The sequence below is a fragment of the Salvelinus fontinalis genome, chromosome 1 (genome assembly GCF_029448725.1).
Source record: "Salvelinus fontinalis isolate EN_2023a chromosome 1, ASM2944872v1, whole genome shotgun sequence".
In the NCBI taxonomy this organism is placed as follows: domain Eukaryota; kingdom Metazoa; phylum Chordata; class Actinopteri; order Salmoniformes; family Salmonidae; genus Salvelinus; species Salvelinus fontinalis.
The window spans coordinates 72,360,015-72,372,342 of record NC_074665.1 but is presented as its reverse complement, the minus strand read 5'-3'; the positions used below and the strand labels follow the sequence as shown (position 1 = coordinate 72,372,342).

The 12,328-nt window shown below is 42.3% G+C and overlaps 1 protein-coding gene across 2 annotated transcripts in view; it reads right to left on the bottom strand.

Moving 5' to 3' along the window:
- LOC129861164 (adenosine kinase-like) overlaps positions 1-12,328 on the bottom strand; it is a 256,964-nt gene that overhangs the window by 30,884 nt on the left and 213,752 nt on the right. For both annotated transcript variants that reach the window (XM_055932348.1, XM_055932343.1), the window contains exon 8: positions 3,265-3,303. In XM_055932348.1, the coding sequence (XP_055788323.1) occupies positions 3,265-3,303 (39 nt within the window). The remainder of the gene's footprint in view (positions 1-3,264; positions 3,304-12,328) is intronic.

Sequence of the window (12,328 nt, the reverse complement as noted above, 5' to 3'; positions counted from 1 at the left end):
TAACTTATCATGATGTACTATGAGCAGGTGGAATGTCTCTATCAGTAGCTCACAGTAGGGTGGACCATGAACGACGCTGCTGTTTTATCATTGGGTTCCAGTGGCTCAGTGGGTTGGGCTTTAGAGAATGGTGGATTGTGGGTTTGATTCTCACATGGCCACATCTACTCTCAATGTTGACAGTTCTGTAAGTCACCTTGGATTTCAAAACGTCTACTAAATGACCATATTACATTACATTATAATTGTTAAGTATTTTATTATCATATTATTAGTAGAATTTATACAACAATAAGTCTCTTCTCATGCAATTCTAGCAGTATAGTGTTTTCCTACAATGAGGAACGTTTAGAGCAACCAAATAAAGCCAAGCAGGAAGTAATCAGAGTGATACGGCTCTTATCCAATACCACCAGCCAGCTATACTGCCTCCCTTCCTCACTCCAGCCGATGAGCTTTAGCACCTCTAAATGCTTCCCAAAGCTCCGTTAATCAGTCTAAAGAGGTTCGCCGAGACATTGGGCAGAGGAAAAATGGGAGTAACACTCCAAGTAAGTGCTAATGGAGAGGTTAATACAGAGGCTGTTAACAGGCAACAGCAAAGAAGCAATTTGTCACTGTGACTAACTCAACCGAACCACAAGCCAGCCACTCCAATGACTCCAGACACCAAATGCAAAAATCTCCACGGGAGTAACACACGGCCCGGGTGTGTAACCCTTTAAGGTTTATGAGAGGTTTACAAAAAGAGTTTAAGTCTGTTTAGGAAAACAGGGGTTTAGGGGTCTATTATAGGGGTTGGGGGTGGTAGGGTAACTATTATGGTAGTTGAGGAATGCAAAACACACACACAATGAACACAATATGTTACTACACCTGTTTGTGTAGCCGACTTACCTGGCAACAACTTCCTATGGCAACAACACAATATGGAAAACAGATCATATTCAATTCAACATGAGTGCATTTAGAAAATGTTAAGGAGACATTTTGCATCGTCAATTTGGATTATTGTACTGCTGACAAATGCAAACGTGTGAATGATTAATTGTGCAGTAATTTATCGGATCCAAATCAACAGCATCTGCACTTTAGTGGGTTATGATGATCTGAGGCACATTTCTCTGAAGTAGTTTTTTTTAAAACCACATTATATGACAGCTTTATCAGGATGTTACATTCCTGCGTCTGTATCAAAGCCGCTGAAAAATGTATCTTCCTCAATACAGAGAGGTTGTTTGTGAGGCAGTGTTGCATCCTAAAGAGCACCCTAATCCCCATGTAGTGCACTGCTTTTGACCAGTAGTGCACTTTATAGCAAATAGGGTGCTAATCGGGATGCAACGGAAAGTGCCTAGGAAAGATTTCATTATTGCTGGTCTACAGATACCTCATCTCATCTCTGGCCATTTAAAGGAAACAGATGACAATCAGAACGACTGCTAAGTGTGTTTTCAGGTGTGCTGATGGCTTTTTGAAGAGAGAGAAACATGACCTAGTCTTTTAATGAATAAATATTAAATAGTAATTGGCATGGCTACAATGTATATTTCAGACGAGCAGATTATTTAGTATGGTTATTATAAAAACAAAAAGCAGGAAGCAGAAATGTCAATGCACATCCTCCTTTTCCTTCCCTTTGCCAATCTTGTGAATTAACATATTTTTGGAGCACCTAGCTGCACAAACCACATTTTTACAAACGTGACATAACAACAAGATAAATCTAAGCAGAAAAAAATAATTTAACCGTGAAACCATCTAGAAATACTGTAAGTACCATACTAGTGTTGTTCTCTGAAAAATCATATTCATCAGATGCAATTTTGCAGTGTTCTGGCAAATCAAGTTGACACAGAAAATGTCAGAGAATTGGTTAGTACTGGAATAGTTGACGCTTTGCCCTTTATATTTACTTTCTGTGATGTGAGCTTTTTCCCTCCCTCCCTCCCTCCCCTGTGGAAGCTGTCAGGGCCATCAGGAATCCATTCCCATTCCAGTCACGTTGATCACACCGTAAGTGATTCTGGATGAAAATTATTCATACATAGAAGAACTATATTCAAGGGAGAGCTCTACCTTTAAAAGAGAAAAAACACTTAAAAACATCTAAAGTAGATTTCACATGTTTGTCTTTTTTAATTGATATTTAAAAAGCAAAGCTGGATATAGGATTTTCTGAAAAGGCAGCAAAGAGGCAGGCAAAGCTAAACATGTATTCGTCATTTAATGCGCAGCCCCACTTAAAACATATTTTATGTAATTTTAATTTACATAATCTAAAACCACAGGTGGCAGTAATTTGGTTATTAAAAGGATACTGTGCGCGCTGTACAATTTTGTGTTAGTGCTATATTATACTGTAGCATGGAGAGGGGAGACATATCATCCCTGGGAGTAATGATACTAATGAGAGAAGCTTTTTAACCAGGCAACCTGTCAGCCCCCAAAGAGAGAGGGAGAGAGAGGCAGCCAGAGAAAGAGGCAGAGATACAGAGAGAGCATATTTTGCATTTAGAAAGACCCTGTATAAATTAAATCCCCCAATTAGATGTTTTCTCTTTGTGTGTATTATTCTCAATGTATTCTTGTTTTTGTTGTCATATACTGTTGTTCCTCAAGCATATTGTTAATTTATGTAATACTTCATATACATTGCTTTGGCAACAGTGGCAACCAGCCATTCATGCCAATAAAGCATTTATCAAATTTAATTGAAATGAGAGATGGAGAGAGAGAGCGGCAGAGAGAGAGATTCAGAAAGAGATAGAGCGAGCGGGAGAACAGGGAGGTAGAGGAGCAGAGCGAGAGAAAAAGAGAGGCAGTGTGCGTGCAAGAAAGAGAGAGGCAGAGCGAGAGAGAGAGAGAGAGAGAGAGAGAGAGAGAGAGAGAGAGAGAGAGAGAGAGAGGGAAGGCTTGAAACCATGCCCAACTTCTCAGCTTCCCAAGAGGCTTTTCAAAATTCAATACATAACATCTGTAGGCGATGTTGGATGCAGACCTAGCGGAGTGCGTCATAACACACAGACACAGAGAGACACACACACACACACAGAGACACACACACACACAGAGAGACAGAGAGAGAGAAAGAGAGAGATGGCTGAACAAAGAAACCATGACGACTACCAGGTTTCCATAGCAACTGCTGCAAGGCCTGGAGAGTATAATAGCACATCAATCACTGTCCAAAAAAGAACTAAATTATCAGCTAAAATAAACCTTTAGGATCTGTTTAGTGGTGTGCATTCGGCGGTAACTCACCTCCTCGAAACCTTGCTCTTTGGCAAAAGTGGCCGCCTCCTGAAATAGAAAATAAAGAACACAAATTAACAGTTAATTACAGAGTCACAATGCTGTAACGGAAGTCACATAAACACATCCCAAATGGCCCCCTATCCCCTATGTAGTGCACTACTTTTGACCAGGGCCAACAGGGGTCTGGACAAAAGTAGTGCACTACATAGGATGCCATTTGGGACACATTCACTTCAGGCATACAGTACAAGACCTCTCACTTCCTTCAGTCACTGACATACTAAACACGTGTGATGACCTGACACTTGAGATTGAAGGAGTAACTTGAGTCCATTCTGCTGCTGTGCTACTTTGCTCCCTGAATTAATACTGTACTCATAGGGGACGGCATAAAGCCATTTAATCCCAATGCCCCACTTTGGCTCATTTTACAGCAACAGCCTTGAGAAGAAGACAGACAACGTGTGCATCTCAAATGGCACCCTATTCTCTTTATATTGCACTGCTTTTGACCAGGGCCCATAGGGTCAAAAGTAGTGCACTATATAGGAAATAGAGTGCCACTTGGGATACATTCAACACCATTTCAGCACAGCCATGAAACTACTGTAACACAGAGGATAGATATGGATAGATATGTGGGTTTCCCAGTTTACACCACTGGAATTCAATAATAGTGACCACGAACGGCATGATTTATAGTGTACTTGACTTTTGGTGGTTGCTAGCAGTCAGGTGACATTATTTGCTCTGTTTAGTCAATGGGCAAAGGCTTCTGTAGGCTAGCTGTTGCACGATGAGATGCAATAACATGGACACAAATCACGAGTGACAAGTCCATTCGCTCAATTCACTTTTGACCCTTAGACAAAGCAATAAGTCGATGCTATGATGCTAAATGACCCGATTATATGGAAAGGGGGCTGGGGTTGTGACCTTGGGGAGACACGGGTTGACGACCTGGTCTTACACACAGAAGAGAGGGAGGAGATGAAGGAGTGTGTGTGTGGTGTGTGTGACAAGAGAAAAGGGAGGAGAGAAGACATGAAACAATAGGGTTATGGGACCCAGGGGGGAACAGGCATGCCTCTCTGTCTCTGATCACCCATTACTGGGACAGAGATACTGGATGTCACTTCAGCTAATAACACACAAACACACACAGTAAAAAAATGTAGTTTCAACTAATTATTATTAAGTAATTGGTTACACAGCCTTTTTTAGTTTCTCAACTGTTCAATTAAACTGCTACCTGAAATTAAAATGTTTAGTTGACCCAAACTTAGCATTAACTTGAAAAAGCGTCAGTCAACTTATATTATGTGTTTGCTCAACTTGTCTCATATGTTCATTCAACTAGAATTCTTAATTTTTTTCCCCTAAGATGGAGTAGCAGTGCAGACGTGGTTTGTCATCCTCTCGTTTACTTTTTGTATTTTTATCTTTTTTTAATATATTTCAATTTATTTTTCAATCTCTTTTCCATTTTTAAATTAAATGTCACTTCTGGTAACCCGCCTCACTCAATGTGACAAGGATCCGCTATTATTTCTAGACCTTATAGCCAAAACCTCCATCAGAAGCTAGCCATCAGGAGCTAACCAGCTAATTAGCTACTAGCTATTTAGTCATTGTTAGCCACTGCTAGTGGCCTTTACCCTCTGCACAGGCACCAGGCGTTTTTTAGCATGGATAATACCTGCCAGTCTCGGACTGTTTTTCTCCACTACAACACCGGATTCCTGCCGTAAACCCTGGACCATTACTCCTGATCATCACAGCTAGCTAGCTGCCACCGTGTGACCCAGCCCCGAAGGTCACCCTGAGCTAGTGGCATCTCCCAGCTAGCAAACAAAATTACTACAACTACAATACCTCTTTCGCCATCTGGCCCGGTCCCTTCGTCAACACGGCGCCCCGCCGTACCACCACGACTGGTAGGCAGACGCAATTCCATCCGCTGTGCCCTCAACCAGCCTTTGCCGGACGTCGGAGCAGACGCTTCTACTTACCCTGGCCTGCTAACTTTAAACGCTGTGTCTCCCGCGTGCTAGCGTAGCAACGACTACCCCACGGCTTTCCTGTTCCATCTATTGCTGTACACTGGACCCTATGATCACTTGGCTACATAGCTGATGCCTGCTGGACTGTTCATTTATCACGGGACTTCACTTAGTTTACTTTTGTTTATCTGTCGGCCCTAGCCCCAAACTCAGGCCCTGTGTGTAGTTAACTGACCCTCTTTGCACATTCATCGCCATTTTACCTGTTGTTGTTGTCTTGGCTGATTAGCTGTTGTTGTCTTATTCGTTGTTGTCTTAGCAAGCTCTCCCAATCAACACCTGTGATTGCTTGCCTTGCTTTATGTCTCTCTCAAATGTCAATATGCCTTGTATACTGTTGTTTAGGATAGTTATCGTTTTAGTTTACTGCGGTGCCCCTAGTCCCACTCTACATGCCTCAGAAAGCCTCAAACAATTATCCATCATTATTATTTGACCATGCTTGTCACTTATGAACATTTTTGAACATCTTGGCATAGTTCTGTTATAATCTCCACCCGGCACAGCCAGAAGAGGACTGGCCACCCCTCATAGCCTGGTTCCTCTCTAGGTTTCTTCCTAGGTTTTGGCCTTTCTAGGGAGTTTTTCCTAGCCACCGTGCTTCTTCACCTGCATTCTAGCTGTTTGGGGTTTTAGGCTGGGTCTCTGTACAGCACTTCGAGATATTAGCTGATGTACGAAGGGCTATATAAAATAAACTTGATTGATTGATTGATTGATACCTGCTTTGTCCCACCTCCCACACATGCGGTGACCTCACCCAGTATAAACAGCGTGTCCAGAGAGGCAACCTCTCTTATCATCACTCAGTGCCTGGGCTTACCTCCACTGTACCCGCACCTCACCATACCCCTGTCTGCATATTATGCCCTGAATCTATTCTACCAACCTCAGAAATCTGCTCCTTTAATTCTCTGTCCCCAACGCACTAGATGACCAGTTTTGATAGCCTTTAGTCATACCCTCATCCTACTCCTCCTCTGTTCCTCGGGTGATGTGGAGGTTAACCCAGGCTCTGCGTGTCCCCAGGCACTTTCATTTGTTGACTTCTATAATCAAAAAATCCTTGTTTTCATGCATGTTAACATCAGAAGCCTCCTCCCTACCTTTGTTTTACTCACTGTTTTAGCACACTCCGCCAACCCTGATGTCCTTGCCATGTCTGAATCCTGGCTTAGGAAGGCCACCAAAAATTCGGAGATTTCCATACCCAACTACAACAATTTCCGTCAAGATAGAACTGCCAAAGGGGGAGGAGTTGCAATCTACTGCAGAGATAGCTTGCAAAGTTCTGTCATACTTTCCAGGTCTATGCCCAAACAGTTCGAGCTTCTAATTAAAAAAATTAATCTCTCCAGAAATAAGTCTCTCACTGTTGCCGCCTGTTATAGACCCCCCTCAGCTCCCAGCTGTGCCCTGGACACCATATGTGAATTGATTGCCACCCATCTATCTTCAGAGTTCGTTCTGTTAGGTGACCTAAACTGGGATATGCTTAACACCCCAGCAGTCCTACAATCTAAGGTAGATGCCCTTAAACTCGCACAAATTATCAAGGAAACCACCAAGTACAACCCTAAATCCGTAAACATGGGCACTGTCATAGATATTATCCTGACCAACTTGCCCTCCAAATACACCTTTGCTGTTTTCAATCAGGATCTCGGAGATCACTGCCTCATTGCCTGCATCTGCTATGGGTCCGCGGTCAAACGACCACCCCTCATCACTGTCAAACGCTCCCTAAAACACTTCTGCGAGCAGGCCTTTCTAATCGACCTGGCCCTCATTCCGTCAGTCGAGGATGACTGGTCGTTCTTTAAAAGTAATTTCCTCACCATCTTAAATAAGCATGCCCCTTTCAAAAAATGTAGAACTAAGAACAGATATAGCCCTTGGTTCACTCCAGACCTGACTGCCCTTGGACCAGCACAAAAACTTCCTGTGGTGGACTGCAATAGCATCGAATAGTCCCTGCGATATGCAACTTCTCAGGGAAGTCAGGAACCAATACACACAGTCAGTCAGGAAAGCAAAGGCTAGCTTTTTCAAATAGAAATTTGCATCCTGTAGCTCTAACTTCAAAAAGTTTTGGGACACTGTAAAGTCCATGGAGAACAAGAGCACCTCCTCCCAGCTGCCCACTGCTCTGAGGCTAGGAAACACTGTTACTACCGATAAATCCACTATAATTGAGAATTTCAATAAGCATTTCTCTACGGCTGGCCATGCTTTCCACCTGGCTACTCCTAACCCGCTCAACTGCCCGGCACCCTCCACAGCAACCCGCCCAAGCCCCCACAATTTCTCCTTCACCCAAATCCAGATAGCTGTAAAATCTGGACCCCTACAAATCAGCTGGGCTAGACAATCTGGAACCTCACTTTCTAAGATTATCTTCAGAAATTGTTGCAACCCCTATTACTAGCCTGTTCAACCTCTCTTTCGTATCGTCTGAGATTCACAAAGATTGGAAAGCTGCCGCGGTCATCCCCCTCTTCAAAGGGGGTGACACTCTAGACCCAAATTGCTACAGACCTATATCTATCCTACCCTGTCTTTCTAACGTCTTCGAAAGCCAAGTTAACAAACAGATTACCGACCATTTCGAATCCCACCGTACCTTCTTCGCTATGCAATCTGGATTCAGAGCTGGTCATGGGTGCACCTCAGCCACGCTCAAGGTCCTAAACGATATCATAAACGCCATCGATAAGAGACATTACTGTGCGGCCGTATTCATCGACCTGGCCAAGGCTTTCGACTCTGTCAATCACCACATTCTTATTGGCAGACTCGACAGCCTTGGTTTCTCAAATGATTGCCTTGCCTGGTTTACCAACTACTTCTCTGATAGAGTTCAGTGTGTCAAATCGGAGGGCCTGTTGTCCGGACCTCTGGCAGTCTCTATGGGGGTACCACAGGGTCCAATTCTGGGGCCAACTCTTTTCTCTGTATATATCAACAATGTCGCTCTTGCTGCGGGTGATTCCCTGATCCACCTCTACGCAGACGACACCATTCTGTATACATCTGGCCCTTCTTTGGACACTGTGTTAACTAACCTCCAAACGAGCTTCAATGCCATACAACACTCCTTCCCTCTGTTCTGACTTAGAATATGCGGACAACTACAAATACCTAGGTGTCTGGCTAGGCTGTAAAGTCTCCTTCCAGACTCATATCAAACATCTCCAAAGTCTCCTTCCAGACTCATATTAAACATCTCCAATCCAAAATCAAATCTAGAATCGGCATTCTATTTCGCAACAAAGCCTCCTTCACTCAAGCCACCGAACTTACCCTAGTAAAACTGACTAACCTACCAATCCTCTACTTCGGCGATGCCATCTAAAAAATAGCTTCCAATACTCTACTCAGCAAACTGGATGCAGTCTACCACAGTGCCATCCGTTTTGTTACCAAAGCCCCTTATACCACCCACCACTGCGGGTATGCTCTTTCGGCTGGCCCTCGCTACATATTCGTCGCCAGACCCACTGGCTCCAGGTTATCTATAAGTCTATGCTAGGTAAAGCGCCGCCTTACCTCAGCTCACTGGTCACGATAACAACACCCACCCGTAGCACGCGCTCCAGCAGGTATATCTCACTGGTCATCCACAAAGCCAGCATGTCTTTTGGCCGCCTTTCCTTCCAGTTCTCTGCTGCCAGTGACTTGAACGAATTGCAAAAATCGCTGAAGCTGGAGACTTACATTTCCCTCACTAACTTTAAACATCAGCTATCTGAGCAGTTAACCGATCGCTGCAGCTGTACATAGTCCATCTGTAAATAGCCCACCCAATCTACCTACCTCATCTCCATATTGTTTTTATTTACTTTTCTGCTCTTTTGCACACCAGTATCCCTACTTGCACATCATCATTTTCTCATCTATCACACCAGTGTTAATCTGCTAAATTGTAATTACTTCGCTACTATGGCCTATTTATTGCCTTACCTCCTCATACCACTTAGCACACTGTATATAGACCTTCTTTTTTTCTATTGTGTTATTGACTGTACGCTTGTTAATTCCATGTGTAACTCTGTGTTGTTGTTTCTGTCGCACTGCTTTGCTTTATCTTGGCCAGGTTGCAGTTGTAAATGAGAACTTGTTCTCAACTAGCTTACCTGGTTAAATAAAGTTGAAATAAAAATAATTAAGTTATTTGGGCATCTTCACAAGCAAAGGCTGTGGAACTAGTTACACACACACACTGTGTTTTTGACATACACTGTTTTCAACTTACATATTTGACACACGTTGACATACATGATTACCTTGTGCATGTTCATTTATACAGTAATTGCCCTCACCTAGGATTTTAATTCACAATCTCTTAGTTAACAGCATTACGATCTTTCTGTTACACCACCATGTCTGTGTCAATGACTGATTTAACCTCTATTACTATACTTTGCACTTCAAAGTAAATCTAAACTCTTAAAATTACACTCGAGCAAAACTATTTTATTTTCCATAGTGATTAAGGAGTAACATTAAAACAGAATAATATGCCAAATCAACAACAGACCACTATACAGAAAACTCTAAAATTGCTTAAATAAGTAAACAAAATCAATGATGAGAGAAGTCAGATGAATTGATAACTGACACAGACATGGTCGTGTAACACGAAGATCGGAATGCCGTGAACCAGAAGGTTGTGAGTTCAAATCCTTCGTGAGGACAACTTGAATAATAATTGCTGTATAAATGAACATGCACAATGTAATCATGTATGTCAATGTTTGTCAAATAGGTAAATTGAAAACATTGTATGTCAAAAGCAACATGTGTGCAACTACTTCCACAGCCTTTTTTTGTGAAGTATTTATAATAATAATTTCTAGATAAATGAACAAAAGTTGATCAAACATTTTAAGTTGACTGAATACTTGCCCAAGTTCTCAAGTTGGAGCCAAGTTTGGGCAAACAAAAAATATTATGTTCACGTAACACTTTGACCGAAAGGTTGCGTTAACTAAAAAAGGTTGTAGAACCAGTTACTTAATAATAATAATTAGTTGAAACGATATTTTTTCACGATATTTTTTTTCTTCGGGTGAAAGAGTGGACCAAGGTGCAGCGTGATATAAATACATTATGTATTTATTTAAGGAAGAAAAAAAACACTAAAACAAACTAAACAAAACAACAAACCGACAACCGTGAAGCTATACAAAACAAATAAGTGCAGACACTGGCAACTTACACATAGACAATCACCCACACCCTACCTAATGACTATGGCTGCCTAAATATGGCTCCCAATCAGAGACAACGATAGACAGCTGTCTCTAATTGAGAACCAATCCAGGCAACCATAGACTTACATAAACACCTACAATGAACACAACCCCATGAACTCTACAAACACCCCCTAGACAATACAAACACCCTAGACGAGACAAAAACACACAAACATCCCCCATGTCACACCCTGACCTGACTAAAATAATAAAGAAAACAAAGATAACTAAGGCCAGGGCGTGACACTTTTAATGTAGCTAGTGGGCACCAGCCACTCACATTCATTCATTCGTTAATTTATTAACTAATAGATATTGACTTCAGAAACATTTAATCACAGATGAGCAGCAACCATCACACTTCAGGGGCATGAACAGCTTAATGCGTTGTCAAAACAAGGATACTTAATTTGGTGCTCCTGTGTGTCCAACCTATTCCCAATGTCCGGGGCAGGCAACCTATTCCCAATGTCCGGGGCAGGCAACCTATTCCCAATGTCCGGGGCAGGCAACCTATTCCCAATGTCCGGGGCAGGCAACCTATTCCCAATGTCCGGGGCAGGCAACCTATTCCCAATGTCCGGGGCAGGCAACCTATTCCCAATGTCCGGGGCAGGCAACCTATTCCCAATGTCCGGGGCAGGCAACTATATTCAGCCACGGTCCGATTTTTGTTGGAGCGGATGGTCGGGGGGCCGGAATATAATTATAATAATTTGTACACTGCAAATTGGACTAAACCCCAAAATAATATACCCCAAATATTTCCAAAATTAAATACATTTTAGCTGAATTCATGGTGATTTTACAGTTTTTGACCAAAAACCTGAGAGTGTACAAAACATTAAGAACACTCTTTCCATGACATAGACTGACCAGGTGAATCCAGGTGAAAACTATGGTCCCTTATTGATGTCACCTGTTAAATCCACTTCAAACAGTGTAAATGAAGGGGAGGAGACAGGTTAAAGAAGCCTTGAGACATGGATTGTGTATGTTTGCCATTCAGAGGGTGAATAGGCAAGACAAAATAGTGGCTTTGAACAGGGTATGGTAGTAGGTGCCAGGTGCACCGGTTTGTGTCAAGAACTGCAACACTGCTGGGTTTTTCACACTCAACAGTTTCCTGTGTGTATCAAAAATGGTCCACCACCCAAAGGACATCCTGCCAACTTGACAACTGTGGAAATCATTGGAGTCAACATGGGCCAGCATCCCTGTGGAATGATTTCGACACCTTGTAGAGGTGTTCTGAAGTCAAAAGGGGAGGGGGGTGCAACTCAACATTAGGATCGTGTTCTTAATGTTTTGAACACAAATGGGTGTCAATTGGGACGCAGACAAAGCCTTTTAAAAAGACACATGAATGCGGGCTGAATACCATTCCTGTTGGTTGGCTATAGTCTTCAGTCACCCAGTTAGCTACAGTGGAAACACTCTTCTGTGTAAGTGGGATTTGGTTGGCAGCATAGAAAATTAATATAATGGTGGTCACAATTTCTATGAGCCACCTGCGTGTGATGTATTATAGGCATTTATGCATTTATAAGGGTTCTTAGGATAGATGGAGCTGCAAGCTGTTATGAATGCTTACAGCTAAACCACACAATACAACTAATGTGTGACTACATTATATATGCATGCAAAAAAAGTTGTATTGAATTCAATTGAATGCATTTATAGCCCTTGTGTAATAAAGAACCTTCAGACCTACAGTATAATACACTATTGGACGATAGAAAACACTAA